Source organism: Sinohyriopsis cumingii, chromosome 7 (genome assembly GCF_028554795.1).
Source record: "Sinohyriopsis cumingii isolate HCF-2022 chromosome 7, ASM2855479v2, whole genome shotgun sequence".
Lineage (NCBI taxonomy): Eukaryota > Metazoa > Mollusca > Bivalvia > Unionida > Unionidae > Sinohyriopsis > Sinohyriopsis cumingii.
In genome coordinates, this window is record NC_142967.1 from 139,106,853 (window position 1) to 139,120,945 (window position 14,093).

General features: G+C 36.4%; 1 protein-coding gene across 1 annotated transcript; it reads right to left on the minus strand.

Moving 5' to 3' along the window:
* Window positions 1-225: 225 nt before the first annotated feature.
* On the minus strand, window positions 226-13,859 carry LOC149796238 (uncharacterized). Its single transcript, XM_089966193.1, has 6 exons — window positions 13,495-13,859; window positions 9,853-10,098; window positions 9,270-9,496; window positions 8,214-8,362; window positions 4,398-4,514; window positions 226-2,085 (listed from the first exon to the last, which is right to left on the minus strand). Exons 1-6 carry the CDS (start codon window positions 13,820-13,822, stop codon window positions 1,854-1,856), a joined length of 1,299 nt encoding a protein of 432 aa, XP_089822319.1. The 5' UTR covers window positions 13,823-13,859; the 3' UTR covers window positions 226-1,853.
* Window positions 13,860-14,093: the final 234 nt, after the last annotated feature.

A 14,093-nucleotide genomic window follows, 5' to 3' on the forward strand; every position in this document is an offset into this window, starting at 1 on the left:
CACATTTCATATTTTCATGGGGTTCTTTTTATTTCTTTTAACTTTATTTTGTTTCTTGTCTACTCTCTCTCTCTCTCTCTCTCTCTCTCTCTCTCTCTCTCTCTCTCTTTTGGGAACGATAATAGCTCCAAAAGCCAAAAGTACAATACATCGCGCAGAACATTCCATACACATCCTGCCAGTTCAGTACCTGTATTGTATATACTTTATATAAAAAACAACGAATTTAATGTATTAAACATTTTATTAAAGCATTTTATCTAATATTGATTATTTCAGAATTAGTCGCCGAATACGAATATAGATTTTGTGGTTTAAGTCGCATTCTGGTAAAATATGATTTTTTTTTTAAATTCAGCTTCTGTGTACATATATTTCCAAATTCTGTATACTGTTGTATCTTTGGTAGCCTTAAAGGGAATGACCACTTCGCTGAGTATTCCTCAAATGTGAATAGGGTTGAACGAAATCGTCTGATTCGATTATATAACTGGTTTACGGGAATTGTTATTAATAAAATACACTAAATAAATGCAACATAAAAATATTAGGAATTTATTTTGAACAAACAATCTCATAAACGCTGTTAAAAAATGAAAAATAAGAGAGAAAAAATTACTAACAACTACTACGTAAGACCAATTGGTTGACTCTGTTCAAAATTGTAAAATGTTCCGAATTTTAAATTGTAAAATGTTACAGATCAGGATCCATTTGTGTATGATGCAAGTAACCTCCCTTTCCGGAAGTGGACTGCAGTTTTTCCCCGATGATGATAAAAGTCTCAGAAAGAGTTCTGAAAATGGCAAAGTCTTGAAATAGGTAACATGTGGCCAGTTTAAAGACAGAAGAGGTTTCTTGCTAAAAGGAAATGTCGGATTTGCCAAAATGTAAATAGTTCAAAGTATACAGTTTTCAGCCTTTTCAGGTTTTTAATTATATATTAGGATTATATTCTTTGATTCTGGTTGCAGTAAATCAGCAGTGTGCAAATATGTATCTTTTCATGCGTGTTTTAATTCTCAGTTGTTTATGTCGTCCACTTTGAAAACGGGTTATATATAACTTGAGCTAGTCTTTGAAGCTTGTTTTGTCATTTTAAAAACTGACATAGTTATTTTAAGTATGTGCTAGACAATTTTTGTTATTAATGAAGTTTGAGAAATTCTGGATACTCGAGCTGTAGTATATAATGCACTAAGACATCACATGTTACACGATCAGATAGTGTTCATGTTGCGTATAATGCACTTTGAGTCTCTCTTATATTTCCTTTGCATGCGTTTATACGCTGTGCATATCTATACTGACCTAAAGACTCAAACTCATCTGGTCTTTAGCACTTTAATGCTTATTATATCGAATTATGGATTAATTTTTTTTATCATGGTTCTCTGAAAAGTGTGGACATTGTTGTGGAAATTAAATGAGAAAATTGATTGGAAACATCTTACAGAATATGTAGTCATCTCAAGTCAAGGGAGAGAATTAATGCAATGAACACCAAATCATGGGAGGTAACTCGTTCAATTATAAGGACTCCTGCTATAGTACTGTCCCTTCCCAATTTCTAAAATGACATTCAGATATTAACGTAAATTACCGGGAAAGTTTGAAAGCATTTTATAAACAGTTTTATAGCAATAATAATAATAATAATAATAATAATAATAATTGTTTCAATTAATAATGGTATCAAGAACTACCATGATACGATGGCTTATGTAATAATGTAAATAATTTGATTTGGGTCGTTACATATGTCGCTGTTGAACTTTCCATTACTGTTTTTCAGTATAAAACTTTATTATTATATGTCTTTCCTTTAAACTATTTTCATATTTAAAAAAAATCTATCGCGAGAATGTGTAGACAAGCACCATGTTTTTGGTGTATGCCGGAACGAACAACTCTTCGAATCCATCCCCATTTACATCTGCATGTGTAATGGCACCAACAGTACCCTCGCCCTCATCGTAGAATTTAGTTCGTAGATAGGACCAGTCGGTGGTGCTCTGGCTTCTTGGAGTCAGATAATACGCCGCACCATCGTCATCCCCGGGAACAACTATTATTGGCTTGGTTCTAGAAATGAGGAGAAAGCAAGGTTCTTGAGTTCACAACCTTCAACAGATGACATATAAACACATAGGTACCTCTCGTATCATGCAAGTTTTTGGTTCATCTGTCATTTTAACTGTACATTTTTGCTTCATTTGACACAAAGACATATAATCTACAGGCCTCAAAAATAGGTAAAAGGGATCCAGTCTCTGTCTGAGAGCAAGAGAGAGTGAGAGAGAGAGAGAGAGAGAGCACTGTCTGAAAGGGAGCGAGCACTGGATGAGAGAGAGAGAGAGAGAGAGAGAGAGAGAGAGACTGTACTGCGTACTCATTGTAATACATTAATGATAATATGCAATAAATGGATACAGGGCCGGATTGATCCGTAAACCAATAAGGCCTTTGGTCCTCATACGTTTAGGCCCAGATTGATCCGTAGGCCAATAAGGCCTTTTGGTCCTCATACTCTGTAGGCCCTTCTTTATGGCTTCCATTCCATATGTTGACACTAGCCTTAGGCCCCTCATGACCTTAATCCGACAACCCCCGAAAAAATTAGCCTCCTTCTAGCAGTCGAGGTTTGTTCTTCATGTGCATTATTTTAACGTTTGCATTATTTGAGGAAAAATACTTGTGGGAGTAGCCCGAACTGCTTGTATCGCGGGTCTTTAAGTTAGCGATCGGCGAAGAAGTAAATAAAGACACTTACCTCCATGTTGATATATATATATATATATATATATATATATATATATATATATATATATATATATATATATATATATATATATATATAGTTCTTTGCTATTTATTAAAATACATTTAATTTCCTGTTTAAAATCAGATGATTGCGGGAACGATCGATAAATACACGCCATGAAAATACTAGGTTATGCAAGGCGAGTTACTCTTATATCACGGTAATACCGAGAACAAAATATCCGTAGCTTGACACATATTTGTCTTAATGCTGGGAGATTGGGAACTTTATGTCATTCAAATTGTGAACCATCTTGGAAATTGAATGCTACTTCCATGGCCCTCATTTCGTCACTTGCGCCGTCAACTAACACTAACGTATCTGAGAGAATTAGAGCAATGTCTCTGTAACCACTTGGGCGGGGGAGTGGCACCTGGATTGTCGGTGAGAATGGACAACCAACGTGAACATGAAAGTACGTATCGACAACAAACTGTTTAAACAACTCCAATTGTTCCAATAATAAGAAATAACTCGCAAACAAGAAAGTTTTAAAGTCAACACCTGCCAATTGCGAAAGCCACCAGAATAAATAAAATTTAAGATACTTCACATTTTAACACTTATGTGCTTCCATAGATTCCATCTCCTGCGTCTTGAGAAATATGGCAATCATGTGATGTGACTTTTGCATAACAGCATTGGACATTATCGGACGAAAAACTGGTTGACCGAGTTGTTACAGTGTCATCCATTTTAAGAAGATATATATTCCGTTTTGAGAACATATGGTCTGGCCATGTTTGGAAACAGTGATATGTATGAGTGCATTTTTAAAAGAAATGTTAGCCGGAGAAATCCAAACACTTTCCCAGAATCAGCTGATGATACAGAACTCGTAACTTAATGGTCATGCAGAGAGTATAAGATAAGTGCATGATAGGTGGCGCTATGCAGAAAAATGCTTCGAATACCGCGATAACATAGAACCCGCTTAGGAAGCTACTATATATGATTATGTGGTTTTCCTACTAGTACTGAAAAACTTTTCTCGAAAGTAATGATGTAGTTATTCTGATATGGATTATTCTGGACTATTAATGACATAACGTAACGCCCATGGGTTGATTTTCTTAACTTGCCAACGATGGCTCAATTTTAACTACTTCTAGAAGCGTGTACACGATATATATTAATGCAAAAAGATCTGCAAAATATGATCTGAGAGTTAAGTATATACACTAGATCCTGGTTTCAATTCTGGAAATATTGTAAAGCATGGGAAGTACAAAGGTATTTTACTCCCTAGGTTAACTTTCTACCTTTGCGCCACCCCTGGGCAGTTTGTAAACGTTCAAAAAGGAATGCTGGATAATGTATCAGTCTTCATTAGTATTAATCCACGTTCGGCTTGATAATTTATTCATTTCATTTAGCTGTAAAGTACGAGAGAGCGACAATTTAATTCGTTCTCCAGCAACAGTGTCAAAAACAGTTCGGGCATCGCTTTTTGGCGCCCCTCCCCCACCCCACCCCCAAATCTTAAAGCACTAGGCGGTCGCTTAATTGGTCTAGTGGTTAAACCGGCCCTGTTTTTAAAGAGTATAATGCTTAGAAATGTTGATGCACTCACGTTGTATCGTTGGTCTGCGGATGGAGGGTAAAAGCTGAACCTGGAGATCCTTTGCCTGTGCCAGGATGTCTAGGCCTGAACCCCGTAGCGAGCACGTGTTTCACAAAGGTTCCTGATCTGGAAAGAATTCCATTGAGGACTGAATGTTAACCGATATATATGCTGAGAAAGTAGGATATGGTTTGCAAGAGACAGAGGTGCTTTTTTTTTGGGGGGGGGGGAAATCAACGTGTACTGATAAAATGTTTAAAAGATCCTTAATAACTGAAAAAAAAGAGGTATATGTAAATGCCAAAATATAATCACAAAACACAGCTCTTATTTTGGTAAGCTGATTTGACGAATTTTAAATACGTGAAATAGTTTAACCTAATTCCACATATGTGATAATGTATTTTACATGCAGGAAATTATCAATATATTTAAATTAAGACAAATATTTCACATATGTGCAATTCTTTCTACATCTGTGGAATACAATTGCTATTTCGCCTGTGTTAGTGAATACTGTTTTGAATGCAGGTGGATGCTGTCCATTTCGAATTATTGTGTGCTATCATTTATTAAAATCTCTGCTTCTGTGAAGCGTAGATCAAACGATTCCTTTTGTGTCTATTATTTGTATTTGGATTTCCTCGGGTGGGTTGGGGTGGGTACATTATTGGTTGTCTTTGTAGTTTCGAATGTTTAGGCTTCATGTAATGTTTTGTATTCTCCAGATGTATACGTTTGCAGCCTGGTTTGTCTAACCTAACCTGACCAACAACTTTCCAGTCTGGCGGCTATCATGTTTGGAGCTAGCACTGATTTGATGTTGCCTTCCACATAATTCTTTACTACAACGTTGCACTTCAGTCATGCAAAGTCCTTTCTTTATATGGTTCCTGAATTTATCAATAAGTTGTATTGAAACGTTTCTCGAACCATCTGATTTTTATTTAAAAAATGGAGTCATACTAAATTATTTCCTTATCTGCACCTTTAATTTGTCAAAACGTTCTTATGAAATGTTTCTCTATCCATATGGTTTTGACTGAACCATTTGCAAAGTGTAATAGAGCTAAAACCAAATACCATATCTGCAGTATATTCAGTTCGTTTGGGCTAGTATACTAACTAAATCGTCGTCGTAAACATGATTTAATTTCATAATAAAAATCCAAAACTAAATTTCCCCATTTCTCTGTGCTACGTTTCACTGTCGGACTCTAGTCCAACATACCTATCCGACCTCACCCATGTGTATACACCAGCAAGATACTTACGCTCCTCTTCTGACAATCGTATACTCATTATTCCCACTATGAAAACAAAGTCATATGGACAGCGTTCTTTTGCATACCAGGGCCCAGCAACGTGGAATGAATTACCCACTGAACTTAGACACAAAGAAACAGTGATCCCATTCAAGAGTGCTCTCAAAACTCACGTATTTCAAATGAAAGAACAAACTTAAAGACCTAATAATGTTTCCTACCTTAAATATTCTCAGCATGTTTTTTAGAAATGTTTTCTAATTTCATGGTGTTTGTTTTTGTAAATCATATCATTATATGTTTTTTTTTTTTTTATCTTACTGGTGTTGTCTAATGTCGTAAAGCGCTTAGAGCTTCTAAAGATTAGGCGCTATACAAAGTCCTCATTATTATTATTATTATTATTATTATTATTATTATTATTATTATTATTTATGGTACTTAACAGAACAAAAGACTGTTTTTGCGTATGCCATTTTTGGCTTCATCTAAATCTTGAAGATTATGCGTTGAAGAAGGAGCCTTAAGGCACCTACGTCTCTAATGCAGAGCACACTTTTATTGATGATAAATGGAAAAAAGCACAACTAGAACCTCAAAGAGCAAATGGAAATTCATAAAATCAACTATACAGAGAAACTGAACAGTACAAACTAGAACTGAACAAAGGTATTGCAAATGGAATGTACAAATAAATAATTGATGCAATCTTAACTGGAAAAGAGGTGGACAAACGGGTGAAAAGAATGTAAAGAACTCATGAAGTATCAAGAGCTGATACATTTTCAAGGACAATGTTTTATTGTATTATTTACATTGTGATATCCGTGATTACCAAATTGCATCACGTCGTTAATTGCAGAATGAATTTAAAGATGATTATATGACTTAAAAAGGAATTAGATAAATCGATAGATGTTGAAGTTGTAATTACATCTACCTGCCTCTAGTGACGGTTGCATAACATTCAAATATATCAGAGAGACAGAAATTAGGGAAAAATGTCAAATGTGTACTGGTTGCTTTCTTATTGATATATTCGTTCTTTTATCAGCCATAGTTGCGTCAGGTCTACTTGTAGAAGGAACGGATTACCATGCAATGACATCAATAATGAAAAACAGAAGGAAATTATGCAACTTTCAGAGTTGAAACAAAGCATGTAGTGATAGGTGGTTCAGCTGTTTTATGATCTTGTTCATTTGGTCTAGAATGAAAGTTAATTTTACTACATATTATTCAACGTTGTACCTTTTGTACAAATGTCGAGTACGATCCATGGTAGATTTTACATTGAACAATAAAACAAAGTACAGCAAGACAACAAAAATGTCACCGTAGAACCCAGTCCAAGATATGTGTACGTATTGTGTGCATTGCCACATGATTTCTGATATGACAACGCACAAACTTCTGAAATGATAAAGGTTTTAACAAAGACAACGAACATGAAGACGTGTCACCAGAACCATTTAAATCAGTTGTTCAATTAAACATCTCACAATAGATCCGCATAGAATCAGAAATGTTTTGATACAATGTATCTGGCTTGATTTACGGAATACGTATAATGACAGTCGGAATGGTTAGTGCTACAAATTAGCTAATATACGACAAGGTATCAACTTGGAAATCAATAGACCCAATACAGATGCCCACCAAGGGAACAGTTATTCGGTTTTAGATGCGGCGGAAACACATTACCAATGATCAACTAAATCTACTGTTTTTGTATATTGTCAAAAGTCATATGCAAGAGCAGTACATTCACTTCCGGCATGAATCTAAAAACATTATAATTTGTGGAGTGACTAAATTGTGGGCACACTATATTTGCACTAAATCTGATAGAGAATAAGTGACCGCTTCGCAATCACTTGCGTGACTTTTCTGTTGAGCAAGCCTCTTTTTTTTCGTATCTGAAATACTAAAAGTGTTATCTAAGATGGTCAAATGTGCCATAAACCTTGAGGCACTATATCTCCCGCCATTTTTGCCAGACATCGGCAAGTCTAAGACTGTATCTATTAAATTGTTCTTTGATGGTAGCTGTGCATTTCTTTCGGAGGGCCTTTAAAACATATCATTGAGAGCAACTCTACTAGAAGATTAGAACCTTCACTGATTTTTCATGGTATGTAAAAGGTCAAATGTATATCCAAATATTCCTCACCTATTTAACTCTTAGACCCCCAGGATTTTGTTGCTGTACGCCAATTAGTGTGAATGACACTTGGTTTCCTTTTCTACATGGACAAAAAATTAAATTCCATCCATGCTGGTGGAGGGGTGGGGGCATAGTGTTCGCCATTAAAATTCGTTGTATTAATACTCATATATGGAAAGACATTACTTTGATCATGTAATACTAAGGTATTTTGTTTCAAATATGCGCCATCTTTCCACGGGAGTGGGACATGACTAAATCACGTGAGAAAGTGGAGAAACAGAAAAAGAACACCCTAGTTTTCTCACCAGATACCTTTGAAGATGTGACAAGGTGAGTGTCTTACTAATGGTCAATACGAATGATCTTTTTTATTTAAAAAAAATTAAATACCTGAAGTCATCCGGTATTTCATAGGCCACGACAGATCCGTTGTTACCATTGCTGACTACCAACAGGTCGAGTCGTCCATCCTTGTTCAGGTCCTGTACAACAACATCGAAAGCGGCTCCGATTGTACCGTCAATTTCACGGGACATTACCTGTTTCAAATTTTGATTTTGCTGTCTAAATTGATTTCCAAAATATATCACAGTACAAAAAGTTACCAATTATGACAAGTGGTCCGCGTATTTCTCAGTCTGTAGCCTCCGTCATCTTGTTAAATTGATCAATTGTTATATACAACGATAAACAACTTTATGTCAAGCGCTGTATTAAGCGATCATACCAGTTCAAAATACAGAATTGATATACTATTACCAATTTTCGATAGTAATTTTCAAAACAGGAATACAAAAGTAAGTAAAAAAAATAACACTACAGTTTGATCTAGAAAACATTACACATAAGCGAAACTGTTTCATGGGAAGGTGTAACCTTCGATTTGGTTCCTTTGTATGACAACACATATAATAAAATACAAACAGTACTGAATAGAAGGTCATAAACATTGATAGATACTCTGCGACACACACTCACATACACACACATGCACACACACGAATCAATAGTAAAGTTTCTTTTACGGACGATTTATTATATCGTTTAAAAGAAATTATCGGTTCGTACTCGGAAGACTTCCCGCACAGGAAATTGATTTCTATGTCAGATTCATCCGACCTAACAGATGCCGATATCTGAATGATTTACGGAACTGGTGCATCGTTTACTCGTCGAGCAGGGAGAGCATTACCTCGCTCGATTGTCATTAATACAATTTCAAATAAGATAATAATTTTCCTCATCCATTGTCAGCGCTGAATAAACATTCCAAAGAAATTTTGAAACTCAGAAACAGACTGATAGCCCTATCATCTACAAAGCTATTTTCTTACAAGGGATTTTTAGTTGAAGCCATGTTGTTCGTCTATTTTATCAGGCAGGTGTACGTCTTCGTGTCCATAGTTTTGTTAAATTCAAAGAAAATTGTGAAGACACTTTGCTTACTTTTGACGCGTCGGACCAATTTTCATTGGGGTCAGTTGTCCAAAATACGGTAAGGTTCTTGGTGAAGAACTGGGAAACTATAATACAGTCTTTAGGTCCAACCGTAGTTCTTAGAGTTGTATATTGAAAGTACACATCTGGGCCGTGAGCTAGAACATGCTGTTTCCATGGTGACGATACATTATTCGATGGATTCTCTAACCAGAGCAGTTCTTGGTCTTTCCGACCTGACAGTATGAATAAATAACGATAATGAAAATATTTAATAAAATTAATTTGAAGTGGAACTTTCTTTTCTAAATTAGCGCAGCAATATTTTAACGTATACTATTTTAGTATGATATCCCCCCCCCAAAAAAAAGTAGAATTTCTTGTCAATTGCTTCTTTTCAGGGCTTACTATTGATATAAATTATATTGTCATCATTACTATGAAATAAATTAACCCAAAGTATGCACGAATCTATTTCTGGTGCTTCTTTAGTGCAATCGCACTCTTTGTCGGCAATATCATAAGAATGTTACCGCAAAACAAAAATATGTATTTTTACGAACTTCGCTCGTAATTATTGCCAAATACGTACCAAATCCAACAGGAATAATTGGTTCACGCGCCCTGCACGTAACGATGTCCATGTCACCGTCCTTGTCCATATCGTGCCATATAACTCTGTGGTAGAACCAGGACCCGGAACTGTCACCTGCTGTCACTTGTACGGGATGCCCAATTTTATTGCCCGAAATGTCAACAAGAGTTATGGCTCCATCTGTTTTGAAAGGCACGAGAAAGCCGTAGGGAACTGCTACCATTTGCTTCCCGAATATATATTCTGTAAAGAAAGGTGTTATCATTTTACTTAATGATTCTGTTGCAGTTACTAGTCCCGAGATGCATTAAATGAAATAAGTTCCATTCAGAACAGTTTTAAAACTGTTTTTAAATGTAAAGTGCACGCGCGAATTTTATTGTGCAATTGAATTTGCATGTAAATCTAGTAATATTAGTGATGATGCGAATGAAACTTTACTGTTAAATGTATTTATATGTTTTATTCTTTTAGCTACAACTACTATAAGCAGTTATATAATTAATCGTTGCAAGGCCGCTACCCGTACGAACCCGACCCCACCCAATCCCCGCGAGAAAAAAATCCAATGGTATTTCTCAAATATTGTTATATGCATATCACTATAAATATTAAAGCCAACAATTTGCTTTGATGTTCGTTTTCACCAATTGACGAGTCATTTTATACCCTATTCATTGTAACGCCATACATAACAAAAAAGAAGAGAACAGTTCACAATTGCTGGTTTAGCACTGAAATCATTTTAAACACAACGTGATTTACTTCATTGGTACAGGGACCCCGAGTGCTCTCCGTTACGGATCACTGCTGTCTCACCTCTGTCTGCGTGGGTTCGAGTCTCGGATTCAGCCAATGTGGGTATGTGAGAAAGCTTGCCAGTAGCTTCTCGTGGGTCGGTGGTTCTTTCCGTGGTTTTCCCGGGTTCTTCCTCCACCATTAATACTGGCCAACATGTATAGCCTATCGTGTGCTGAAAAATGGCGTTAAACTCTAAAACAACAACAACAATTAATTGGTACAATATTGCAAAGGGTATCACACGGTCGTCTGCTCGTGCTAGGCGAAAAACCTATCAAGGGGTATGCCTGAATATTCAGCTTGAAAATGGATTAACAATGCGTTTGACCTGGTCGTCATGAACCTGCACGTGCAAGAGCATTGACAGGCCGAGTGTGATGTTTTACCCCAACCCCTTGTATTATACATGTATTTATAAGTCTGTAAGTGGAGCCAGGTAAGCTTTGTTTTTCCAAGTGCCTAAGTTGGCTAATCCTCTTACGTAACCCAGTCTTTGTTTGAGCTCTTGAGTGGAAATCTGGCGGGAATCTTTGTACATGGGAACACGTGACGTAGACAACTTCAAAGAGCCGGAAGCCGACAATGGTAGGCTGGACAGTACATGGGGACACACAGACTGACATTTTTATGATTGACAGTTCGATCAAATGACCAGAGTCCGTCGCCATCCAATCGGGATGCGTTGTAGGTGGGACTTGATTCGAGAAATTGACATAAGACTTGTACAAGCCTGAAATTCGTCAGTTGGTGTTTAAGAGTCGCAGTGACACACTCCGTTAGCCATTCGTAAAAATTGGCGGAATTTAGGAAATTCATGAAATAGCTTCGATCAGGTAAGTTTGATGTTACGTTGATTCTGCTTGATACGACTGCTGTTAATTGAAGAGAATTTGTCGTATGTATACATTTTACTTGTATTGAAGTATGAATAGTTAATTATGACCTTAATAGTTTGCATTTTTTTCATGACTTTAGCTAGTACTTTTGTTTACGATTGATTACGATGTTGATTCGTTGCATCATTATTCATAATGTTACTATGTACACCTTATTTTGTGAGGCGAAAATGTTCTCTTCTTTCGCTAGTAATATGTGTGCATATTATTTCGTGGATTATTACGTTTACGCCCTTTTGAAAGGACGATTTGTATTTGTGAAGAATTGTATTGCTCGCTAGCCGCTATAAGAATTAATATTGTAATTCTTTGCGTAGTTATATTTTGGTAGACAAGAAATTTGTTTACGTAATGATAGATTTTGCCATTGAGTAACGGATGGCCGTTTATCACCATTTGAATGTGAATATTGTGGATTTGGTACGCTTGTGTAGGAAATATATATAAATATATATAAATATATAGATAGTCATATTACTAATCGTAGTAATATTTTAGTACAATCATATTTGAAATATTTTGTATGTATATACTGATAGGGCTCAGTATGTAGATATTTGAATCCTTTGTGTGATTGTGTTATGGCGCCATTTTTGTAAGCGGCGGAAGTGTATGGGAATTTCGATGTGTGCGCATGCGCGACCCAAATGTCCCGCCTTAAACTGATGGTTCAGTTCAGTGACGTAGTGTGAGGGAAGATTTTTATAACCCTATGCTAATGCATTATACCTTTCAACAGGAAGCTTTCGGGGGACGAAAGAATTTCAGAGAATTTCGGGGGACGAGAGAAGTTCAGAGAATTTCGGGTGACGGTGAGAGATACCGAGTGAATTTCGGGTGACCTCAAGGGATATCGTCAAGGGTTCCGGATACTAGAAGAGGAACCGGAAGTCAAGATAACGGCAAGGAACAAGGATTATAGAAGAGGAAGCGGAAGTGGAGATCACGAAAGGAGAGAAAGACAAGGGAACGAAGAGATTTAGATGAGTAGCACTCAAGAAGGGAAAAATCTCCTCACACTGTGAACTCAAATGATGATCAAAGGGATCATTGGGTGAAAGAGAGACATTGATTACTTTAAATTCTTTTAAATTTCATTTATTAAATTGTTATTGTTTAAATTTCACCTTTGTATTTCTTTTAATTTAACTGTCGGCATTGCTGACTGGGGGCTCGTAGCCATAAATATATTTAGTCAATAAATAATATAGTGTCCAGAATTAACCTTCTGAATAAGGACCAGGGGAACTTCTCATAATTCGTTAAAGTCTATAAGAAGAACCCCACCCCTAGACCACTACACACCCCCACACCGAGTTGCATGAACTCATCTATAATTCCAACTATCTGGAAAGACAAGCGCATTCTCCCATTCTGCCATCCTTTAATTCAGTCAACGAATACGCTCACGGTTCCGTTCTTTTTCGGGAGTGCTCTAAAAGTATTTATGTGATACAGTCGACAGATTCCGTTGGTGATTAATCTAATAATAACATTTCGCACAAATTGATTCCAGAGGGAATGAAGAGGGACAGGCCAGCTTTTTTAAAAAGCGGACCTGAGAAGAAAAAGCGTAAATCTCGAAAATCGGTAACTGATGACATTAGTGATTGGGCGATTGGCAGTTTATGGAGGAGAAAAACAAAATCAACAAAAATGCCAGTTTAATGACGTGATATAGTTAACATTAGTAACCTGTATTCGTCTACAGGTTATCAACCTGTCAATTTGTACACCACAAGCACTGTATTAACTTTACTAGCGGTAATAATAAAAAATGTGCATGCCACTGAGTAAATTATTAAAATTTCATGTCGCTCATATGCGTAATTTGCCCCAGACTTAAAATCGAAGTGTCGTTTACATTATTTACCGAAGACTTAATAAATACAGTTTTATTTGATACATTTGGAGTTCATTTAAAAAAAAAAAGAATTCTTACCAGGTACGCCTGATGGTTCGTTCGGCCATTTCACTGCCATTGTAAGAACTTCCGGTCTCACGGTAGAGAAAGCACCGATATATTTTCCGACTCCTCTCACGATCTGTGCCGAATCCGAATTTGTCAGAAGGTTGGCGTTAAAGGTGGATATAAGCAGGTCATACTTTTCAGTCCTTTGTGAGTAGTTTGCCTTCGAGTAAATGTTCAAAAAGCCAGGGTTTTTAACCGGAAATGATCCGATTTGAACGGGTACATATTGTGTTTTGCACAAATACATGCATTGCATGTAAATGTATAACCAGATAACTGTATTAAATAACTTTGCCATATTTAATACAGTTTAAAGGTAGGAGTAGTCTGAAGTAAAACTCGGCTAAAAATTAGTATTTAAAGTCCGTTCACTTATATAAAAAAATGACCTGATTGATAAGGACTGAGGGAACACATGGTGCACCACGTGAATACACGAAACATTCATATGTGCAATGCCAATGCTTGGCAACTTCTTAATTGACCTGGTTAATGACTGGATGTCAGTTCTTAGTTTTGAACTAGAAGTCTATTATCTCATGGAAGATATGGAATTCAGGGACATTCAT